Source organism: Vespa crabro, chromosome 18 (assembly GCF_910589235.1).
Source record: "Vespa crabro chromosome 18, iyVesCrab1.2, whole genome shotgun sequence".
Lineage (NCBI taxonomy): Eukaryota > Metazoa > Arthropoda > Insecta > Hymenoptera > Vespidae > Vespa > Vespa crabro.
Genome location: NC_060972.1, coordinates 2,647,399 through 2,672,398, shown reverse-complemented (window position 1 = coordinate 2,672,398; position 25,000 = coordinate 2,647,399). Strand labels below are relative to the sequence as shown.

The following is a 25,000-nucleotide window of genomic DNA, read 5'->3' as shown; positions in this document are numbered from 1 at the left end:
TCACATATCTGAAACTGAAAATATATCCTACAATCGATGTATTTTTTATAGAAATAAATATAACTATAGTTATAATCTAATAATGGCAATAAAATAAAATAAAATAAAAAAGTAAATATATATATATATATATATATATATTTATATATATGCACATTAAATTTTGTATTCATAAACTATGTACAGGGTGTTCCAAAATGATTGACCTATACTTTAAGAACGTATAATCTCCCCGTATATCGATAAAGAAAAGAAAAGAAAATGAAAAAAAAAAAATGACATAAACAATTTCAAGAAACTTTATAAAATTGATAAATATCTCTTAGGATAATTGTAAACATATTAATATAAATGTATATAGATAAAAGTTATATCGCAAAGTCAAACGTTGAAAATCCCTTTTTTTTAAAGGATAATATTATGGTGATCGCGGTGGTGGTAGAATGACGGGAGTTATCACTTTAGCGCGTGTATTATACTGATAATACGGTGGTATAGTCACAACCGAGATTAACGTCACAAAAAACAGTACACCAGTAATAATAATCATGATCCTAGAAATTTCCTTACTTTTTTGTTCGATTAACCATTCCAGAACTCTCTCCTCGTTCTTAAGATTGCCTATAAAAGGTACACACGCATATAAAAATGAGAAACTCTTTCGGTTTGGCATACCGAAATCTTTTTTCATCAAGATTAGATCATCGGGGGCGGGGGGGCATGTCGGGCGCGTCTTTTTGTCTCTACAAGAATGCTCAAAAATGCATTACACAAAGTCTGCAATATAGGATAATTAGAATAATTATTCTAAGTGTAGAATAATTTTTTTTTCTTCTTTTTTTGAAAAAAGATAAAAACGAAATAAAAACTTTTTTTATACGAATTAAATAAATTAATCAAAGATCATAATTCTCACGTGAATTGGTTTTTTGAACTTGTAATATCAATTTCCATTGTGTTTGAAAATATTTAAAGAGGGATATTATAGAAAATAGAAAAATAAAAAAAAAAAGAAAAAAGAAATAAAAAACAAAAGAAAAGTATATATGTAGAGAGATATAATATTGGTAGAAATAATTATTCTTTTTTTCTTTTGTTTTTTTTTTTTTTTCTTTTTTCTTTTTTATATGTATGTATGTAGGAAATGAAATAATATTGCACCGACTATCTTTCTCGACTCTGCATTTAATGACCAAGCGAAATGAAGCACACCAAGCTTACCGTCGTACATGATTGGAACACCGGTCTCGTAGTAAATCAATGCTGGAAAGGAGAAGACACCGATTTCAGCTGCCAATTTAGCATCGTTCGATTTAACGAACTGTATCCCGTGCTTATCTGTATCATCGTCAATCGTTTCTAATTCCTCCAATATTTCTGCACAGGTATCGCAATCGTCATCGTCTAAGCATAGACAAAAATGAAACAATAACAAGACAATTTATTACAATGATCTATCATAATTATATATATATATATATTATTTTCTTTTGGATATATTAATATAATATATAATTAAATATTATTATTATATATTAATTATATTATTTAAATTAATATAAAAAAATTAATTATATACGATTATATATTAATTAAATAATTATTATATAATAATAATGATATAAATATATATATATAATTGTATATATATATATATATTTTTTTTTGTTTGTAATTTCTTTTATTCCATTTTATTTGTTATATGTAATATGCATATTAATATAACGATCAATTTTTATAGATCGTAAGAATATATATTATAGATTTTTTCTTTTTTCTTTTTTTTCTTTTTTCTTTTGATGGATTAATTAGATGAAAGTAATACTTTGAGAATAAATCAAAAAAGAAAAAAAAAAGGGAAAGAAAAATAGAAAGAGGACGAAGAAAAAAATGGAAATTAAATATAAAAAAAAGGAAGAACTTACAGAAAAATACAGCGAGATGTTCTACATCGTTAATGAGCGTTTGTAATGTTTTCCTATCAGCGCTCTCGATAACATCGGGCGTTGAACTTCGTAGATCTAATAACCAATCTAAAATAGCTTCCTCGTGCATCATGTCTCCTGTATAAAACTGACGAAATTTGTGCCTGTAAAATGCAAGAGCTGGTAGCCCAGGTAAATCGTATTCCTTTTCAATGCCCTCGTCAGATATTTTAACAAAATCGATATTCTTTTCTTCGCACTCGTCGTCAATGTTTTCTAACTCTTGAAGGATTTTCTGACTCTTTTTGTCACCTTCCTTATCTGCGTTAATTTTATATTTATTAATTTACTCGAAGGGAAAAGAGAATAATTTCAAGGAAAATTAATGAGATAAGAGATAGGTCTTTGTATAGGATACGATTCAAAAATTTTCAAATGGACCTAACATGTAAATCGTGTTAAGATAAAAATTAAATTATTCTTTTTTGAGACTTTCTAGTTTCAATCTTTTTTTTTTTCTTTTTTTTCTTTTTTTCTTTTTTTTCTTTTTTTTTTTTTTTTTTTTGTTAGATCGTCGAACTACAAGTCTCAATAAAAGTCTCAAAAGGAAGATTAATTATTCGATCTTAAAATCACTTATAAACTTTTGACCCGTTTAAGGACTTTTGATCCTCTCTGTATCGTAAATTAAATATATACATATGTTATAAATAAGTGAGACAGATACAAAGGCAAATAAATAGGTATACATATGAATAATGTATACTTACAAAAGAAAACAACAACATAATCGTTCTCATCCAAAATATTTTCCAATAGTTTGGTATTAACCTCCTCGATTTTCCCTGGTATCTCCAGTGTATTTTCGTCAGTGATCCAAGAGAGAACTTCGTCCTCGTCATCAAGATCACCAGTATATATCAAAGGTTCTTTGTTTCTGAAGAAAGCCAAAGTTGGGAAGTTTTTAATACCATATTTTTTGGCAAGTGGCATATCTTCCGTCGTCACGAAAATTATACCAGCTTCGTCTAATTCATCATCGATATTTTCTAATTCTATGAGAACATTATCGCAGCTTTCACCTTCGTCGCAGCTTCCACCTATTCAACAAAATTAATTTATCACAAATTTTTCTTATACATATATATATATATATTATTATTAATTAATTTATTATGATCTAATAAGAATTTTCATGGCGATTATTTTTTTAATATTTTAATTTAATCTAATCTTAATTGATTAAAGTCATATTTATTATATGAAAAAAAATTGATCCGGAAAAAGGAAAATAATTATTTTGATCCAACAAGAATTTTCACATAGGAAATATTTGTAATATAATGAATATTTTTAATATATTTAGAATTTGATAAAAAAAAAAAAAAGAGTTAGCTAGAAACAATATAATATTATCTCATAGAAGATGTATATATATATATATATATTTTTTTTTTTTGATATAACTTACTAAAATACACCACAACATATTCGTGTTCGTTTATGAGATCGGTTAGAATTTCATCCGTGACCTCTTCGATCGTGGCAGTGTTTTTCTGTTCGATCAACCATTCCAAAACTTCATCTTCGTTGAGAAGATCACCTTCGTAAATAGCTGGGATCTTATCTTCGAAATAAACTAAAGTAGGAAGATGATCGATACCATACTCCTTTGCCTCAGCATCATTATCCATTCTAATGATAACGATACCTTCCTTTTCAAGTTCATCGTCGATATTTTCTAATTCGTTTAGAATACGTATATCCTGCTTGTCATCTTTGTCATCTAATCGAACACAAATTTATATCCTTTAATGTTCGAAGAAAATGATAAAATAAAAATTAACGAAGAGAATCAATAGATTCGTATAAATTATTTTCAATATTATAATTGAAGATCGAAGAAAATTTTTATTTTTCATATCATCTTAAAAAATATCCTAAGGCTGCTAATTTTTAAGATTATAATTAAATGTTGATAATTTTTATTTTTCAAATCGTAAGAAGTTTCCTAAGCTTGTTGTTTTACGATTTAAAAGAAAGAAATAAAATAAAAAAAGAAAGAGAAAAAAAAAAAAGAAAATAAAATAAAAAATTAAAATCAGCTTAAAATTTAATTGACCTTTACAAAGTTTTCGCCCCAGACTGTACTATTCATCTAAACGATATATATATATATATATATATGTATTTATAGTTTCTTACAAAAAAGGACAGCAAGATACGGCGAAGTTTCAATAAGCTTTTCCATCATCTCATCCGTAACTTCAGGTATCTCGGTATGTTTTTTCTGATGTAATAACCATCCCAATAATTGATCTTCGTTCATTAGATCACCTATAGATAAATAGATGAATAGGATCATAATTTTATTCAATATTTTAAAGATATGAAAAATTTTTTATAGTTTATCATTCAAATATTTACCTTCGTAAACGTGAGGTATTCTTTTTTCAAAGAAAACCAATGTTGGAAGATTTTCAATTCCATATTCCTTAGCTTCATCTAAATCATGAATCTTGACAAAGGCTATATTATGTTGATCGCAATCGTCGTCAATGTTTTCCAACTCGCCAAGGACCTTTTGACTTTTCTTTTGATCTTTGTCGTCTACACGAAAAAAAGAAAAGTAAAAAAAGAAAAAAAAAGAAAGCAAAAGAAAATAAAGGGAAAAGAGAACAAAAAAAAAAGGGAGAGAAAGAAAAAAGAATTACATATATACGAATATCGATAAAGATTAGAAAAAGGTATTATGGTAATTAGATATAATTTTTTATCTATCTATATATATATATATATATGTATATATATATGTATATATATATGTATATATATATGTATCTTAATGGGGAAGGGAGAGGGGGGAGGGAGGTCGATTAATAGACGACCCTTGTTAACAATTAATTACTAACAAAAAAGTACGGCTACGTGCGGCATTTTTTCAATAATCATGTCTAACACCTCGTTGGTGATATCCTCTATTTGTTCGCTCTTCTGTTGTTGTTCCAACCACTTCAATACCTTCTCCTCGTCCTCCAAGTTACCCTCGTACAACGTTGGTATTCCTTTTTCGAAATAAAGCATAGTTGGTATTTTCTCGATACCATATTCCTTTGCTTCTTCGGCATTATCGATCTTAACAAATGTAACACCCAATTGATCGCACTCGTCATCAATGTTTTCCAATTCGTTTAAAATCCTTTGTGACTTTCGATCGTTGTTGTCATCTTATTGTAAAAAAAAAAAAAAAAAAGAAAGAAAACAATTAGCAAGATATATATATATATATATATATATATAGACCGAGATTGAACGATGAATTAATTAAAAACAATTTATTAATTTCTTTAATATTAAAAATTAAAATTATTTAATATTTAATATTGATTGATATTAATTGATTAATATATTTAATATCGAAAGATATTTAATATCAAAATATTCTTACAAAATAGAACGGCCAATGTTTTTCCATCTTTTATCAAACGATCTAACATCTCGTCGGTAACATCTTCTATCTCATCCTTTTCCAATTGCGATAACAACCATTCCAATATCTCATCCTCGTTTTCGACGTCGCCTGAAATTAAGATTAAAAAAAAAAAAAAAAAGACAAAAAAAAAACAAAAAAAAAGAAAAAAAGAAAGAAAAAAACAACAAAGACCAGATGAATAGTAACCGGAAAAAATAATTACGAATTTCTATCATCTCCATTCCACCTACCTACCGTCATAAACATTTGGTATTTGCTTTTCAAAATATACAATCGCTGGTACATAATCTAAACCGAACTCCTTCGCTGCTTTTTCATCGTCGATCTTGACAAATTGTATCCCATGTTTGTCCAAATCGTCATCTATTTTTTCAAGCTCGTTCAATACTTGCATCGAATCCTCGTCACCATGATCGTCTATTATAAATACAATTGTTTATTTATATAAACGAAAATATTACATTTTGGTATCTGTCTGTCCCTATGTGTCTGTGTGCGTATCTATAAACGATAAAAAAAAAATATATATATATATATGTATATATACACTTACAAAATAAAACGACCAGGTTATCGATGTTTCCAATCAATGTGTTCAACGTTTTTGATGTAACATCTTCGATGACGTCTTCCTCATCGCCTGTACTTTTATTTGCTACTAACCATTCCAATACGTCTTCCTCTTTGCTTAATTCGTCTATACGATCATTAGGATCAATTAAATATAATATAATTTTTTATTAACGATTTATATCAACGAAAGATTTATTAATGAAATATTTATTAGTGAAACGTTTCAAGTGAAACATTTCTAATAGAAACATTTCTAGTTTAATATTTACGATAGATACTCACGTTCGTAGATGATGGGAATTTGATGTCTATAATAAACTAGAGCCGGTAAGGGTCCAAGATTATATTCTTCAGCAAGTTGTTCATCAGCAATTTTGACAAAACCAATACCCAATTGATCAGCCTCGTCATCGATATTTTCCAATTCTTGAAGTGCCTTCAAGCATTTCTTGCAGTCTGGCTTGTCTGTCCCATTTGAAATAAATCGATAGATTACAAATTTTAGTCTATTTATGTATTTTGTTAATATAAAAAAAAAAAAGAAAAAAAAGGAAAAAGAAAAAAAAGAGGAAAAAAAAAGAAAAGAAAAAAAAAGAGAAAAAGAGAGAAAGAAAAAGACGCACTCTCTTTCTCTCTCTCTTTCTCTTTCTCTTGCGCTGTATGTATTATTAAAGTGTGCAATGAATTTAAAAAAAAAAAAAGAAACAAAAAAAAATACATAGCAAAATATATTATATACTTTATCGATTGAATCGATGATTGCGACTAAATTGGAGAAAAGAATAAAATACAAGTACATATATTTCAAGAGAAAAGAGAATAAGTATGGATTTATTTGTTGTTGATAGATTCGGGATGACTAATAACTACAACGAAAAACCTAAAAAAAAAAGAAAAAAAAAAAGAAAAGGAAAAAAAAGGAAAATAAAAAATTGTCTTCTTGGCTCTTGTTGCGATCTCCTCTTGGCATTGACTAAAATTCTTCAAGATTAATATACGCATATTACACATACATACATATATATATATATATATATATGTATGTATATATATATATATATATAATGTATATAATATATAATATATATAATATATAATATATACGTTCTGTAAAGAAAAAAAAAAAGGGGGAATGAAAAAAAGAAAGAAAAAAAAAGGACAAATAATAACGAAATGTTATTTAATTGTTAAAAGCAATTATAGTTTGCAAATGTGTATTTTATATGTACCATCTATCTATGCATACACAGTCATACACAAATAACATAGATGCCAAACAATAAACAAATAATGGACAAAGGACACATTATATATGACATATATTTATGGGATTTATTTATTTAATTTTTTTTCTTTTTTTTTTTTTTTTTTTTTTTCTAAGAAAAAAATCAAATCTGTTAATGACAAAAATGATGAGAGTGCAATCGTAAAAAGCAAAGAAAAGAAAAAAAAGGAAAAAAAAAAGAAAAAGAAAAAAAAGAACAAAACAAAAAGAAATAAAAGAAAAGAGAATATATCGGACGAAGGAAACATCTACTATTAAAGCAAGATTTATGTTAATATACATAAAAAAAAAAAAAAACATGTATAACATATAAATACATATACATATATACATATGAAAGCTCTAATGTAAGAGGTAAAAAAGGATTTGGTAGAGTTTCTTTTGAATGTGTACTTACTAGAACCGGCGCCAGCACACCGCTGCGTATCAGGACCTATCCACATTAACACACACAAGAACGTTTCACATGTATGTAATATTTACAAGTATTGTCATAATGCAACAACGGGTCGCAAAGCGAAACGTCCGACATTTTGATCAATTTACAAAGCTCCTAAAGTTTATTCATAACATGATTTTAATTATTGCATTAGACAAATTTAGCTTTGCCCGACGAGAGTCATGATTATATATGATAATATATGAATATATTAATAAATAAATAATTAATAAATATATAATAAGTAATTAATTAATTAATTAATTAATCGATCGATCGATCGACTGACCGATCTAATATGATATTATTTTTACTCGTTATATCTTTAATTTCTTCTAAGGTAATTAAATCTTTTAATACTTGCAATCATAACTTTCGTCACGCAACATTAATGATGCCAGCAGAAATGAGTGTGTGCGTTGTTTTCTTTTTATTAGACAATTATCAAATGTAAACTGTATGCTTATATATACATATATATATTTGTTTATTTATCCATGTGTATATATTTATATATCTGTATACATAGATATATACATATATATATATATATATATATATATTTTCGTGGTCTTTGCGATACGTTATGAGCGCACGTCGTTTTATTGGTAATTAATTAATTTAAAAAAAGAGACATAGAGACAAATTATTACAGAATTATTACAGAAAGAATAAGTAGAAACAAATACTGACAATAAGAGGAAAGATTGTATGACAATAATATGTATGTGATAGTATAGTAATAGTATGTGAGAATAACAATTAATAATATTTTATATATATATATATATATATATATATATATATATAAAAAATTATGATGAATATTTTTTATTGTGTTCTTTTTTTTTTTTTAGAGACGACAAGTTAAAAAGTGTATGTTAAAAAGCGCGGGATAAGGATCGGAGAGTATGAAAATGGAAAAAAGAAAAAAAAAGAAAAGGACAATTGCAAAATTTGTGTCACAGTAAATTAAAGCTATCATCCTGAATTATGTTGTTTTTTTTTTTTTTCAGAGATTTTTGACTTGTAATCAGGCTTGTATTATAGTTTTACGAGTTAGTCTTGTTGTTTGACGATGATTTGATAAATGAAACGAAAGAAAAGAAAAAAAAAAAAGAAATTCATCTAAAACATCTGGAAATAGTGCAATTGATATATAATAATCTTTTTTAATAAAATATTAAAAAAAAAAAAAAAATATTTATATAAATCATTTTTAATAAATTTTTTAATCAATCCTGTTGTATTACGTAGATTGTCATCTTGAATATCGATCTATTGATACATTATATCTTTGTTATCATTTTTGATTGAATATTTTCTCTTCTCCTAAGTAATAACAATAATAATAAAAAAAATAATAATAATCATCATTATCATCATAATAATATGTAATATAATTACTTTATAATAATCGATGAATTTTACTTTATTATGAAGAAATGATTCTCCTGATATGATGCTGATTAGAATGAGATTGAAAATGAGAAGAAACGAGAAATGAGAAGATTAAATTGTACGAAGGGAAGAGAGAAGAAATGAAGAAAAAAAAAAAAAAAAGAAAAAAAAAGACAGAGAGAGATGGAGAAAGTAGAAAAACTCACAGAAAAGAACCGCTACGAAATCCGTATCCTCGACAATTTTATCCAGTATTTTAGCATTTACTTCTTCTATCCGATCTGGTAAATCCATTGCCTCTAAACTTGTAAGAAAATCTAAAACGTTTTCTTCGTCCATCAAGTCTCCTAAAATGGTGATGAGTCGTTCGTAGAAATGTTTTTATTTTCAAGGATATAATGACATATGAAAAAATAACTTGAATTATTTATGTATCTTACGTATCTGACGAAATATATAATTAAATAATTATTTATATAATTTAATGATTGTCTTTTTGTTTTCTTTTTATTTTTTTTTATTTTTTTATTTTTTTTGCAATTTTGCTAAAGTACTTTTACGAGTGTATGTTTAAAAAGAAAAAGTTATAGATAGAGGGTGGGATTTATTTTTTGTTTTGTTTTGTTTTGTTCTTTAAGAATAGGTAGTATCGTTTGCTTGAAAAGAAAAAATAAAAAGAAAAAAAAAAGAAAAAAAAGAAAAAAAAAGAAAGAAAGAAAGAATTGGTTCTAATCTCACCATCGTATATGATAGGTTCTTTTTCACGGAAATACGTGAGGGCAGGGAAATTTTTAATTCCATACTGTTTCGCAACTCTTTTATCGTTGATCTTAACAAAATCGACACCAAAGTGATCCGTGTCATCGTCTATTTTTTCCAATTCAGCTAATACTTTGTCACAGGTCGTACAACTTCTCGCATCTGTAATGAATCAATTATAATATGTTATTTCATTATTTAAAATTAATAATAATAATAATAATAATATATAATGATTTAAAAATATAAATATAAATAGTATAGTAAAATCAATGTAATATATGTGTATATATATATATATTTTTTTCTTTTTTAAACAATAATAATAATAATAATAATAATAATAATAATAATAATAATAATAATAATAAAAATAATTATAATAATAATATATCATCTTAAAATTAAAAGTACATTTTTTCTTTAGAATAATATCATAATTAATTTATAAAGACACATATATATATATATATATATATATATATAAATATTTTTTTTTTTTTCTTAATCTTTGCCTTATCATATTCAAGAACGTCTCGAGCTTCAGGTTCATTGAAAATTCAGCCCGCACTCTTGCGTTTTATGTTTTTCATCAGAGTCTTGGCAGACTTCTTCGAGCTCTTTGCCGGCTCTATTTGCGGTGTCGGCTGACCGCTCTAACCGAGTATTCGGTTACAATTGTTGAATATGGAACGTTTTACAATTAATTGGCATAAATAAGTTAAACAAGATTGTACGCAAGTTGGCCTATTACCATTCCATATTAGGATATTTGAAAAATATGTTTTCTTTTTTTTTATTTTCTTTTTTTTTTTTTTTTTTTTTTGCATAAACGTCCAATTTTATTATGCATCAAAATATTCCCTCATTAACGAAAACTATTAAGATAATTTTTAATGAATAATAACTTATGTCACATAATTATGATACAATATCGCATGCTAAAACAATCATCCCCAAGCCCCCCTCCTCCACCCTTCACACGCGTTAACAAAAATTTCAATCGATCTGTAAGTTGTAAGTATGATTAAAAAAAAGAAAAAAAGAAAAAAGAAAAAAAAGAAAATTACACGAATATAAATTATATTCTTTATTTAAAAATCTCACAGTATCGGTTTTTATTCTAGATGTCAAACAATTAAAGTCAAGATTTAATAAAAAATAAAAAATAAAAAAAAAAAAAAAAAAGAAAAAAGACCACGAGAAAAATCTCAATAGATTCACAAACATCAAGTATGTGTGATGAAGTTGCAATTTACAAATAAATTATATTCTTTATTGTTATATCATTAAATTTCATTATTAATTATAGATGAAGTATAATCATTAATCAGTTGATAAAAATTGTGAAAGCTGAATTTTTTATACAACAAAAACGACGACGACGACGACGACGACAAAAGAGAAGAAAAATAATGACAAAAAAATAAAATTAAATTAATAAAAATAAAATTAATAAATAAAAAAAAAATAAATTAATGACAAATAAAATAAAATAAAGAAAAAGAAATAAAAAATAGAAAACAAGCCTAACCGTTGGCAGTTTTAAGATGACAAATATCTGGCAATAAGGCTGCTCAATCGAGGAGGAGACACGATATGGAGAGAAGAAAAGGAAAAAGGAAAAAAAAAGGAAAGATAGAAAAATAAGGGAAAGAAAATCAGGCCATGTAAAGAGAAAATATACTGTAGGTTTTTTTTCTTTTTTCTTTTTTTTTTTTTTTTTTTTGTTTGTTTGCCTGGCAATAGACAAACGCGAGAATAAGAAATAGAAAAAGAAGAAGAAGAAGAAGAAGAAAAGGCACAAGAAGAAGAAGAAGAAGAAGAAGAAGAAAAAAAAGGAAAAGAAAAAGATAGCCTCTGAGACGGCACGAGACGATGAGAGCGGGAGAGAACGTGCCAGCTGGAAATAGGTTCGACGTGAGAGCTCGTGGTCCGGGTCCTCCTTCTTTACGTATACACGCGTATAAAGTGCGTTCGAAGACATCGTCGACGAACCGCAACGATTTGTTGCCCGGGGTTCTACATGAAACCTTTCTTACTTCTCATCTTTATCCGTTTCTCTCTCTCTCTCTCTCTCTCTCTCTTTCTCTTTTTTCCTTTTCCTTTTTTCGTAACTTTTTCTTTCTTCCCTCTCTTTTCTTCTCATCTTCTTCCTTTCCTTTCCTCTTCTTTTTTTCTTTTTCTTCATCTTCTTCATCTTCATCTTCAACTTCCTCTTCCTCCTCTTCTCCTCCTCCTCCTTCTTCTTCTTCTTCTTCTTCTTCTTCTTCTTCTTCTTCTTCTTCTTCTTCTTCTTCTGGATAATAATTTTCTTCATCTTTTTATTCGATCACGTGACTATGCCAATAGCAACATACATAAGTGGTAAACGTATGTATCATCGAAATTCATAGACACAGGGTAGTAGTGAAGCTTTTCTGATTAGTTGGGTAGCACGAAAGAGGGAGAAAGAAAGAGAGATAGAGAAATAGATAGATAGATAGAGATAGAGAGAGAGAGAGAGAGAGAGAGGCTTGGAGGCAAAAGCCAAAATAACTCGAACGGGTTCTAAATGCGGCAGAGTGCCGGCCTTGCTACAGCGCCTTTAAGAATCAAGTACCCACTCTCTAGACTGATTCCTATATACGAAATTCGTACGATATATGTATTTATATATATATATCGTTTTTACACATAACGATAATCATCCTCATAAATATAATGATTTCTATTCTTTTTATTTATTAATTTTGTTTATTTCTTTATTTTTTTTTTTTTTTTTCCCCCATTTTTTCCGTTTCTTCTTTTTTCTTTCTTTTTCAAAAATCACGCATCACATATGTCCGTACGCTGATCTTCATGCGCGCGCGCCTATATTTATATGCATGTTAAAGATATGTCAATTTTTTAAAAAGTTTTAAAAATTCATTCGTATTAATTCGTATATCTTCGATTAAATCTCTCATGATTTATATTCAAAAGAAATATATCTTCAATTTGTCATCGGATTGATTTTCATTCATTGTCTCCTTTTTTTTGTTTCTTTTTTTTTTTTATTATTATTATTATTTCTTCCCCCCCCCTCTCTCTCTCTCTCTCTCTCTCTCTCTCTCTTTACATGTATATTCGTTTAAATCAATCTCAAAGAGTTACTATTACGAAGCACGTGTGTGTTATATCCCACATCGTTATATTACTTCCCCCTCCCCCGTCCCCCCCCCGTCCCCTCTCCTCCCTTTAAATCATCTCTCTTCTTTCATAATTCATTATAATAAAGCACATATCGCTTGTAATTATGTATTTACGTACAATCGGAATTTCTTTCTCACTGGGTGGATTAAACTTGGCAGAAACAGCGAAAATTCTCTGTATCTGTTATATCACATAGGAGAGTTACCTTGATGTCTCTCTTTCTAGAGAGAGATAGATAGATAGATAGATAGATAGATAGATAGAGAGAGAGAGAGAGAGAGAGAGAGAGAGAGAGAGAGAAGGTCATAATTCCTTCTTAGATCATGTACATACAGTGATCATGAATTCGAGATAGTAAACGATTTTCCATCCAAAGAATTAGTTAGTTAAAGTGTGGTATTTAAAATTTTATACTATTTCTTAAGACGAGAATCAAGTGCCAAGTTAATCCGAAGTCGCTGAACCGAATGATATGTAACCTTTTAATGGAGTTCATTTATTATGAATTTAATTTGATTCATTTAATCTGCAAAATTTCAACTGTGCGCGTTGTATTTGGGTGGATTTTTCATTTAAAAGGAAAAAAAAAAAAAAAAAAAAAAGAAAAGAAAGAAAAAAAAAAGGAAAACAAAAAAAAAAGAGAGAGAGAAAAAGGAAATAAAAAGGAGAAAGAATTTTTTTATACGAATAAAATCATCGATCAATCGACTTATTATCCTTTCTATATTATTTACAATGAAATTCATAGTTATATAATCTCTTTCCCGTATGAATCAGTATCGCTCGATAGAAAGAGAATGGTAAGATAATGGGAAAAGAAAACAAAAAGGAAAGAAAAATATATAAAAGATATGAAATTTATAAAAATTATACGCACCCGCGCACACGTGCCCAGGCACATACACATATACATATACATATGCATATATATATATATATATATATATATATATATATATATACACGCACGAACACGTATGCACGTCCACGTGGTTTGAAAACGTATAATATCATCGTATCATTTTGAATCGTTATTAATTCTTAATTTTAATTATTGTGAAAATAAATTTAAAAAAGATTAAAAAAAGAAAGAGAAAGAAAGGGAGAAAAATTTTTTTTATAATATACGATTAGGACGTTCAATTCTATTTATAGATATTAATATGTTTTCCTTTGAGGAGTAATGAAAATTAATTATGCTTTAAAAAGAAAAAAAAAAAAAGAAAGGAAAAGGAAATGAAAAGAAAAAGTTAACACGATGTAATATGATCGCCAATAGTAGTAGTAGTAGTAGTAGTAGTAGTAGTAACCTATAAGTAGAACCGACCTGGCGGGTTCCTTTTTGATTCAAATAAATTTTCCAAGGTGAACGTATGGCTCTTGATATCATCCATATCATTTTTCCGAGAAATCTGTCTGTTAACAACCCACGTTAATAAACGTGAGAGAAAGCTTAATGTTAACAACCACTGACCAAACAGACTCCTCTCTCTATCTCTCTCTCCATATATATATATATATATATATATATATATATATATATATATATGTGTACGTATACGTATATATCTATATATCTAAAACATAAAATACAAGATTCTATTTTCCTCCCCCTCTATAATATTCTCTATGTTTGTATTCGTAACAATGTAATTACGATTACGTTAACGTTTATGCAATAAGATATACGAAGAGAAGAAGTTAAATATTCTTGAAATCCTTCCAATAAATTCTCTTCCTAACGTTTACGTCAGCGCATCGCTATCCTGCAAAACAGTATTATAGAACTATGTTATGTTCACGATTACGAGCTATGAATGACGACGATTCGATAGGTGTATAGTTGAAAACGACCTGACGGCCATATTCTAAATAAACGTTTAAATAATTTCCGATTTTATATAATTCTAGGATAACATTAATTGATCCTTTGAAACATCGGTAAGATATTATAATAATAATAATAATAATAATAATAATAATAATAATAATAATAATAATAATAATAATCACTATTAATGATAATTTCGATCCGATAGTTCAAACACTTTTTTTTTTATTTTTAAAACAATGCGAGCCTGATAGATGTCTCTCTCTCTCTCTCTCTCTCTCTCTCTTTTCTCCCTCCTCCCCTCCCTCTCTTTCTATTTTTTTTTTCTTTTCATATCCCTTATTTATTAACAGTAGAAAGAAAGTATATAACGACACTATTAATCAGTCACAATAAAAAATGGAATTATTTGTGTATATCAACGATGACGATATATATATATATATATATATATATATATATATATATATATATACATATATATACATATATGGTTTGAACAATGGCTGACACTTACACCAAAACACAGCAACGAAATCCTTATCATTAAGGATTCTCTCGAGTTGTTTGGCAGTAACTTCTTCGATCACAGATTCCCCGTCCTTGTTAGCACCACCGGTCTTACTACCACCCCGAGATCCTGAAGTATCGTCATGTTGTTTCGTCCTTGCGACGGCGTCGACGCGACCGATCGTTCCCGTTAACGCGAGGAAAACCGTCAAAATGATTAACATCGTTTTTAAGGATATTAACGAAGAGGAGAAGAAGGAGCCAGCCGTAGTTATGCTATTACTACTCCGCCTTCTTCTTCGCCAGCACCAACACCACCGACCGAATCTTACCGCCGAACCGTCGTCGTTCCCCGTCGACATCGTCGCACTGACTAACACGCCTTAGCTATTTTTGAATTTTCGGACAGCGAGTTTGCCACCGTTACGATCACAACGACGACAACGACAACGAAAACGACGACAACGACAACGACAACGGATGAAGATGAGGATGAAGATGAGGATGACCAACGTAACGCAACGTACAGCAACGTCTATGAGAAAAACGATACATATATACATACATACCATACATACATATATACATACATATATACATACATACATACCATACATAGATACGCATGTACATATATATGTATACACATATACATATACCCTCTTTTCTATTATCATCTTGTCTACCGGATTCCTTTATAGTTTCCTTCCGTTTCATCTTATTGGATTAAGTATTTAGAAATAGTTAGAGATTATCTGTTATTTAGATGAAAATTCTTTTCTAGATTTTAACGTCTATTATTAACATTTTCTTTCCTTCCTTCCTTCTCCTCCTTTTCTTTTTCTTTTTCTTTTTCTTTCTTTCCCTTTTCCTTTTTTCTTTCTTTTCTTCGAAGAAGGTTTTATAATTATCTTGGAATAATCTTCGATGTGATAACGATACTTTCATTTAATCTTTTTTCAATGACATCATTACATTTCATATTGTCGTTTGGTATTAATAGGACAGAGAAAATAGAAATGGTTTATTTTATTGAATAATTTTTTATTTGGATTTATATTTTTAGGATAAAAATATCAGTGTAATTTTATTAATCGTATTTGATTAGGACGGAAGGGGGGGGGGTGGAAGTGGGGGAGAGAAGTTGGGATGAGGATGGGATGGAGGGGGATGTCATAGGTTTGAAACGTTTCGACAGCTACGTTTTCCTTTTTTTTTATTTTCTCTTTTTTTTTTAAATATATTACGTCATGATTCGCGTTGTAATTTATATTTTTTTCTTTAATTTTCATAAATTCTAAACGATCGTCAGTAAAATAATTGAAATTGTAAATGGATTGAAGGATGTTAATAAAAATATTATTAATTAAATTCGTATCTATGAATAATGTATTACGTGATAACGCGTAGCTTTATTTTAAAACTTTTCAATCATCTTCGACATTTGACATTATTATTTTTAGATATTAAGAAAAGGAGAAAGGGTATTATTTAGAAATTCTATTTAGGTATACGGATACTGATACATCTGATAGACTTAGAAATTTATATTGTAGAGTTAATATGTAATTTTTTTTCGTTTTTTTTTTGTTTTTCTATTTTTTTTTTTTTTTTTTTTTTTACAAGTTTTACATTGAAAAAGAAAAAAATTATTAACGAGTCACGTGCTTTATTATTCACAAAAATTATATATTTAAATCATAGAATATCTTTACGTGCGTTATATATTTTATATTATTTTTATACAATTAAACATGTATAGAACAATTGCATTAATTATATCAACAAAATGTAATAATGTTAATATAATTATATAAATGTGATAATAATTTTAATATTAAGAATTAAAATTGTCAGAATTGTTTATATACGCTTGATTGAAGTTCTTCTTTTGTACTCTATAATTATAATTCAAAAATACTTCAAATTGTAAACTCGATGTTTTTCGGTCTCTAAACTCTGGCCGTTATTAATATCACAATATAAAAATACTATGAAATGTGACGCCAGAAAGATCTCGATTATATTGGGATTTGATACTATGACTTTTGAGATACAAATACGGTGTGGGAAAGATCACAATAAAATATCCATATTTTATCGATTATATTTCTTATTTGTAGATTATAAATATATGTGAAGAAAAATTGATGAGAAGACTCTATATATATATATATATATATATATATATATATATATATATATATATATATATATATATATATTATATATATATATCTGGGATATTATATTTATTATAACCATTGGATCATCATGATACATCTTTGGTAACATTAAGTTTGATTAAATTTGTACATTTCATTCATTCTTAATTATAAATAGGAACAACAGATAATATATCAACAATCTTATTAATGCTTAAACACGAAGTACCGGTAAAAAATAGACTAAAAAAAAAAAAAGAAAAAGAAAAAAAAAAGAAAAGAAAAAAAGAAGAAGAAGAATTATAAACAATAATGGATTTATCATTTGTATATTTTCTTTAGTTCTTTAATTCTCGCAGGATCCATTATGATTTATTTATCATCATCGACTGATTTATCGGTATCCTTATCTTCACTCGACGTTTGATGATTTTTATTATCTTCGTTACAGGATGATGCATTTCCCTGTTGAACGATAATTATATTAATATATAGAAAAATTTTATTTGAATATTTTTATAGATTTTTATAGATTTAAATTTTAATCCATAATAATACTTGAATAAGATTAGACGAAACGGTGGTTGTTGATCTTAATTGTCGATTTTGCAGAACATCCGGAACTGGAGCCGATGGTTCACCATAAGTTTCATGTAATGCTTCCAATCTCGTGCTAAGTGCAGAACCTCTTCTATTAGTATCATTCATTTTTTTCATCAACCATTCAGCTTGTTCTTCCAAACGTTTTAATCTGTCAGCACGTGCCGTCAATACTTGTTCAGGTGTATTAATTAAATCCGACTTTGGTTTTGATTCCTTTTCTTTCTCAGTATCTTCATTCTTGACAGAAGATACCTCTTCGTTGGAATCTTTCGAGTTTAAATTCAATGTCGATTTATTATCGTTATCGTTAATATTTTTTAATAATGATGACGATGACGATGATGACGACGATGATTCGTCCTCGTTTATATTCATTAAATCAGACGATCTATCGTCTATCGTTGAATTAATTTCATTCGATACATTTAATATCGGTGTAAACAATTGATTAGTCGATGAATTATTATTTTTTGTTACAGGAAATGGTCCAATCGAAAATATTGGCGTTGGACTTGATGATATCAATGGAATATCATTATTAGATACATTTTCAATTATCATAGTTACGTCGTTCTTAGATATAACATTATTTCGATTCTCCGATGTATCATTCAAGTTTAATTTTATTGTCATTTCGACATTGTCATTGGTAACGTTAGAAATATCCAATGTATTTCTATCGGACGTAGAATAACACGATTGAATATCTATATTATCTTTCGTTTCGTTATTACTAGGACAGTCTATTTCGATCGATAGATCATCATTATGATCTTGTTGATTATCTTCGGATGTTACGTTATCGATGTAACTTATAAATGGCAATGTAATGTTTTCTCTTGAATTGAATTCGTCGCTACTCGATTCACCGTCATCGTCGATCCTTATAAGATTACGTATTACGGTGGTCAAAGCTTGATCCAAGGGATCTAAAGATTGTTGCAAAACATCTGACGCGAGCTATAAAAGACAAACAAACAAATAAGAAAAGAGAAAAAAGAAGAAAGTCTTATCGATTATTATTTTTATTATTATTATTGTTATTACAATGTAAAATTTAATTAATGAAAATAAAAGAAAAAAAGGAAAGACGTACGTTAGATTCTTGAGTAGTTGTAGGTTCCATTGATGATACCGTATCTAAGATCTTAACATCATCTAATTTAGTATCTTGTTTAGATACGGATACTTGAATCGTTGAAGCAATAGAAGAACTATCCTCTTCTAATTCGTTATCATTAGAAGATTGTTCTAACTCTGCCGTTGACATTGTCGTAGTTTTTGGACTTTCCTAAAACGTTAATTAAACGATCTGATTTATTTAAGTGAACGCATTTTATATCCTAATAAAAATTATAATTCTTTTATCTATTAATATAATATTATGATAAGATTATCGTCATTGACCTTTCTATTTCTTCTTGTTAAACCCATTCGGACTCTGTCTTCGACAGTTTCATCCTCTTCGTCGGTATCATCGCCTCGTTCATCGCTAAATCCACTCTCGGCGCTAAATTAAAAGTATTTAAATAAATAGGAAATATGCTTACCTATGATTATTAAAAATGATTAATGTGTAAAATTAATATTGAGAAATATATTTACCTGTTATTAACAGAATCATGTACGGATAACATTTTTCTTGCCGCAAATTCACGTCTTAAACTGCGCCATTCTAATTCGGTATTAGTATTTTTCTGTCTCGCCGATTCCCATTTTTCCCTGCAATATTCCAATTCTAATTTCAATTCCTGTAACATCTTACGTTTTTGTTGTAACTCGTATCTAAGAATTTTCTCATGCGTATGCAATTGCTGATGTTGTGCTTGCATTCGTCCAACAATATTCCATGTCTTGCTTAATTCGGCAGTAACATCTGACAGTCTCTTTTCCTGTAAATATATATATATATATGTATATATATATATATAAACGTATAGATATTTATTAGAAAAGAAAAACAATAGGAAAAAGAAAGAAAGAAAGAAAGAAAGAAAGAAAGAAAGAAAGAGAAATATTACAAATAACAAAATCATATAAACTTGCCTGTTCACCTAGTTTGCTTTCCAAATGTGTATTCAATTGTTTCATTCGATTCATTTCCTTTTCCAAATGTTTCTTCTCAAGGATTAATTCCTTCAAATGAATGTAAGTCTTACTAACCGATATAACCAATTTCGGGCCAGTTGGTGTGTCGACCGATTTGTAACAACTGTTTGAATCCGAGGAGGAAGTTGCCGATGCATTTTGCGAGGCAGCAGCATGACAACTCAATAGCTCCAACAAAACGCGCCATACCTTTGTTGTTGACAAACAAAAGAAGATAAAGAAAGAAAACAAAACTGATAATGTATTGATAAAAAGGAAAAAGAAAAAAAAAAAGAAAAGAAAAAAAAAAGAGACCTTCGGTAAATTGTGAGCTATTTCCTCGTGCTGTTGATCGTCCTCATTACGTTTTTGTAATCCTTTATTACCGTCAACCTGTTCCACCAGATCCAACAATAATTTTGGAAGTGCAGCAGCCTCGGTTCCATTGTCCCTAGCTATGTCAGTTATGAGATCACGATTTTCCTGATTGATAAAAATAACATTGAAAATAATATAATTATTTATATGTCTACGAACGAATAATTGTAAAATTAATTGATTGATACCTGTAATAATTGTGACAATCTGTCGAGATCCATGTCGGCGGAAGAAGCTCCTAAAAGCATTTGAGTGAACAAACTATTGATCAGAGACATTTGATTTTGTAGATCCCTACAATCTGCTTTTGTCAAACCCAATTGAGATTCCAAATTTGAAATCTCCGTATCTTGCGCGTCGATCTATGAAGATGATGGATTTAGGTATTACAAAAGTATTGATATATATATATATATTTTCAAAAAAAAAAAAAAAAAAAAAATAATAATAATAATAACCTTTTCCTCAGCTTTTCTGAGATCCTCTTCCAAACCTTCGCATTCCTTCGACGAATGTTTCAGATTTTCTTTGACGTCGATTAACTCTTTAATCGCGGCATCTTTCAATTCGTTTAATACTCTTAATCTTTCGTTATACAAACTCTTCAAACTGTTTATACTTTCCAATTGACGTTCACATTCGGCGCTAACGTCGTCCTTGTAATCCAAAAGGCTTCTGTCATTTAATCGTGCAAGATTACGTGCTAGATTATCCTTTAATTCATTGGCACGATGTTCACGGGTATTCAATGTATCTCTAGTTTTGTTCGTGACGTCTGTTAAACAACGAATTATGTATCGGTGCTGTTCTGGTTCGCTTTCGAGTTGATAACGTAGATCATCCACTTTTTCGATTTGAAAACGAATATTGTTACGTAATTCATCAGAAACCTAAGGAAGAAAAGAAAAGCAAAAAAAAAAAAAAAACAGAAAAAAAGTGGGAAAAGGAAAGAGAAAAAACAGAAGAGAAAGAAAAGAAAGAAGAGAGAAAAAGGGTACAATACGAACAAAACAAACAAAAAATAAAATACTCGATGCAGATACTTTATTATCTATTATTATTATTATTTTGTTTTCTTTTTTTTTTTTTCTTTTCTTTTCTTTTCTTTTAATCCACATTATTAAATGATAATAGATAATAAAATAAACGCGTTTATTGTATTTAAGTCAATTTATAAATACTTTTGTAAAAAGTGTTACCTTTAAGATACTACTGAGACGTTGAACCTCGATACGTCTAAGCAACATTTCATTATCCGTATCCGAATCCTCATCGATGGATTTAGATCTTTTACCATTCCTTTCGACGGACGTTACGATATTAATATCATTTTGATTAACAGATTGTGTACCAGATCTTATCAGATCAAGTACTCTTGATGTTTCGGAATGAGCTTCCTTTTCTGCTTCCAATTCTTGCCTAAGCCTTTCCATTTCCGATGATACAGCAGCGATTGCTCTTTGTCTTGCTTCTCTCTTCAATATTAATTCTTTTTTAAATAAATCCATAACGATCGTACGATCTGCCGTAGAACCTTCCGATATATTATTATCCGTCGTTCCCGTAGATTCTAATAATATTATTATAATTTGTTCGATAATTATTTTCTTTATTAATTAATAAAATTATTTGATCTTAATTTATCGATTTTTTTTTTTTTTTTTTTTTTTTTTTTTTTTTATTAAAAAAAAAATTATTACCAACGTCATCTTTATTTAATGAAATAATCTCCTCGTTAATTTTCTTCATATCAGTCTTCATACCCTCCCTCAGTCTTTGAATCTCATTCAGTGCATCGTCCAAAATCTTCATATGTTTCTTCTTATCAGATATTTCCTCGGCCAACTGTGCGTTCAACATTAATACCTTCTCATTCTCAATATCCTTAATCTGTTCCTTTTCTATAATAATCCTTTTCAAATCGCCCTCTAAAACTTTTATCCGAGCCTCGGCTATATCTTTTTCCAACTGAAACGAAATCATTTCCTTTAACAACATCTTTCCCATTTCGTTTTTAAATTAATCGAAGTTTACATTTAGTAACTTCTCATGCTGTCTTTTTTTTCTTTTTTTTTTTCTCCTTTTTCTTTTTTTTTTTTTTTTTTTTGTTACGTTCGTTCAAGCTCCACTCTAAATTTCAACAATTACTTTCGCGACGTCCCACATATGCGTGTTAGGAAATATAAAGAAATTTTTTTTTCTTTTTCCCTTTCATCTTTTTGCTGATATTCGTTAAAAAAAAAAAAAAAAAAAAGAAAAAAATAGAAAAAAAAAGGAAAACCAAAGAGGGGAGTATTCATTTACCAAAAGATCAAAAAGACAAACGTTAATAAATATCGAGTCTGTGTTAATTTACGAAGATATTTAAAAGTATATGAAAATTTGAAGACAAAACAAAAACAAAAAAAAAAAGAAAACAAAAAAAAAGAAAATAAGTAAAATCAATCGCGTGGCTCGATTAAAAATTAGAAGGCGTGATATAATAGGCAATCGGTAAAATCGAAATCTGTAAATGTCGATAACAATTTATCATAAATTACCTCGTAATCCTTACATAACTTTTCGATATATATCTTTTGTTCCACGATATTAGCATTTAATCTTTCGTTAGCATTTTGATATTCAATTTTGTCAGCTTTCAATTCACGTATTTCCTCGTATAATTGTAAAATTTCGTCATTGGTGAATCTATCAGAGTGTCCTTGATCATGCTTGTCGTAAGATCTCATTCTCCTTTCAATTATTTTATCCGAATTTATGTTGGAGGATGATCTTGTTGTTTCCGTCACCTATTTTTTTTTTTTTTTTTTTGTAAAAAAAACAAAAAAATACATTTTCGAATCAGAAAATTAGGATACGAATAAAATGCATCAAAGAAAAAAGAAGAAGTAGAAGAAGAAAAAAGAGAGTAAAATCTGATAAATAATACTTGCTCCTTTATTTTCATTATTCCTAACGATTGTATCATCATCCTGAGAATTCGTCGGGTATTCCCTATAATATCGATTAATACGTGAAAATGATTCTTGTTTAGAATATTCATTAGATTTGTTTAATTCTACGTGAGTTGATTTATCCCAAATGTTATTTCTTTGTTCGTACCGAAAACAATTGGATCTATCGGATATAAAACTTTCCAATCTATCGATTCGACGTTCAAACTTCCTTCTTATATCATCATCCTCTTCGTTCGATTCTCCTTTCGTATCCTGATTGATCAGTCTTTTTCTCGTTGCAATATTTAACGAAGTTAATTCGTTATTATTAGAAATGATTTTCTGTTTACTTCTTTCCCTTTGTAATTCTAGATAGAGTCCCTCCAATTGTGCCAAGGCCGTTGTATGAGCATTGGCCAATTGTTGATTAGCCTTAGCTAATTGTAAAATTATCTGCGAAAGCTCCATATTTTCATGATTTTGCAACCTCAACGTAGAATTTTTAGATTCTCCAATTGTTCTTCGCGTGGCATAAGTCATCTGTAATGATCGATTGAAAATAATTATTTAATGATTATTTGAAAAATGATTTTGTAAATTGGAACGAAATAATTTATACTATCGTTAAAGAATTATATATATATATATATATAATTGATGATCATGATCATGATTCAGAGGTATTTTCCAACTATGCATATACAGAAATTGTTATAGTATTTGGATATAAGCCAATTTGTCTGTCCAACTATGGCAAATGAGAATGAAAAGCACGTGCAAGGATATACATTGATATTTGAATTAAATTTAATCGTCTTATTTATCTTTTTATATTTTTTCTTTTTTTTTTTTTTCTTTTTATTTATTTTTTAATTTTTTAATTTTTAATTTTATTCTTTTTCTTTTTTTTCTTTTTTTCTTTTTTTTTTTTCTTTCAAATCGACACGCACTAAGAATTAATCTCGTTAAGGCTTGATTTTTTTAATATTACATTTTTTTTTTTTTAGATTAAACGACCATTATGTGTTTCCAAAAAATTAGAATTTAAATAAAAATTAGAATTTAGAATAAAGTGACGCTCATTTCCGAATATATATATATATATATATAAAAAGAAAGAAAAACAGAGAGAGAGAGAGAGAGAGAGAGAGAGAGAGAAAGAAGCAAGAAATTGCAATTAGAAAATTTATTCTGTCGACTTGATACAGTCAAGTGTCTTTATTATTTTAACAAATTTAAAAAAAAAAAAAAAAAAAAAAAAAAAAGAATGATATTTACTTCCAACCGAATGAAAAGAATTCGAAAGTTTCCTTTGAAAATATATTTTATTCGTCAGATAGATTGATGAAGGTTCGAAAATTTTTTTACTACGATTATTTGATAACGTCGATTATTTTAGAGATATGCGAAATAGTAAAAAAAAAAAAGAAAAAGAAAAGA

At 28.1% G+C, this 25,000-nt stretch overlaps 2 protein-coding genes and 1 long non-coding RNA gene across 9 annotated transcripts in view; 1 reads left to right on the top strand and 2 right to left on the bottom strand.

Annotated features, from left to right (window-relative positions):
* Positions 1-8,922, top strand: part of LOC124430291 — a 22,563-nt gene extending 13,641 nt beyond the window's left edge. Inside the window, exon 5 of one of the 2 annotated variants that reach the window (XR_006943719.1) lies at positions 8,573-8,922. This is a non-coding gene — a long non-coding RNA (uncharacterized LOC124430291). The remainder of the gene's footprint in view (positions 1-8,572) is intronic. The other variant, XR_006943718.1, reaches the window with a different exon arrangement.
* Positions 1-15,870, bottom strand: part of LOC124430289 — a 35,014-nt gene extending 19,144 nt beyond the window's left edge. Inside the window, exons 1-15 of one of the 3 annotated variants that reach the window (XM_046976613.1) lie at positions 15,398-15,870; positions 9,855-10,037; positions 9,323-9,463; positions 7,674-7,709; positions 6,274-6,456; positions 5,972-6,115; positions 5,653-5,835; positions 5,374-5,505; positions 4,838-5,152; positions 4,353-4,535; positions 4,131-4,262; positions 3,397-3,711; positions 2,696-3,025; positions 1,926-2,246; positions 1,222-1,404 (exon numbers count right to left, since the gene is read on the bottom strand). In XM_046976613.1, coding sequence (XP_046832569.1) covers positions 1,222-1,404; positions 1,926-2,246; positions 2,696-3,025; positions 3,397-3,711; positions 4,131-4,262; positions 4,353-4,535; positions 4,838-5,152; positions 5,374-5,505; positions 5,653-5,835; positions 5,972-6,115; positions 6,274-6,456; positions 7,674-7,709; positions 9,323-9,463; positions 9,855-10,037; positions 15,398-15,752 — 3,136 coding nt within the window. In that variant the 5' untranslated portion in view covers positions 15,753-15,870. The remainder of the gene's footprint in view (positions 1-1,221; positions 1,405-1,925; positions 2,247-2,695; positions 3,026-3,396; positions 3,712-4,130; positions 4,263-4,352; positions 4,536-4,837; positions 5,153-5,373; positions 5,506-5,652; positions 5,836-5,971; positions 6,116-6,273; positions 6,457-7,673; positions 7,710-9,322; positions 9,464-9,854; positions 10,038-15,397) is intronic. The other 2 variants (XM_046976615.1, XM_046976614.1) reach the window with 2 other exon arrangements.
* Positions 15,871-17,625: 1,755 nt separating this feature from the next.
* Positions 17,626-25,000, bottom strand: part of LOC124430350 (kinesin-related protein 4) — an 11,115-nt gene continuing 3,740 nt past the window's right edge. For 3 of the 4 annotated variants that reach the window (XM_046976775.1, XM_046976776.1, XM_046976778.1), the window contains 13 exons: positions 23,558-24,100; positions 23,165-23,413; positions 22,325-22,592; positions 21,824-22,194; positions 21,083-21,514; positions 20,813-20,986; positions 20,562-20,729; positions 20,205-20,456; positions 19,764-20,050; positions 19,566-19,668; positions 19,255-19,449; positions 18,114-19,118; positions 17,626-18,020 (listed from right to left, as the gene is read on the bottom strand). In XM_046976775.1, coding sequence (XP_046832731.1) covers positions 17,928-18,020; positions 18,114-19,118; positions 19,255-19,449; positions 19,566-19,668; positions 19,764-20,050; positions 20,205-20,456; positions 20,562-20,729; positions 20,813-20,986; positions 21,083-21,514; positions 21,824-22,194; positions 22,325-22,592; positions 23,165-23,413; positions 23,558-24,100 — 4,140 coding nt within the window. In that variant the 3' untranslated portion in view covers positions 17,626-17,927. The remainder of the gene's footprint in view (positions 18,021-18,113; positions 19,119-19,254; positions 19,450-19,565; positions 19,669-19,763; positions 20,051-20,204; positions 20,457-20,561; positions 20,730-20,812; positions 20,987-21,082; positions 21,515-21,823; positions 22,195-22,324; positions 22,593-23,164; positions 23,414-23,557; positions 24,101-25,000) is intronic. The other variant, XM_046976777.1, reaches the window with a different exon arrangement.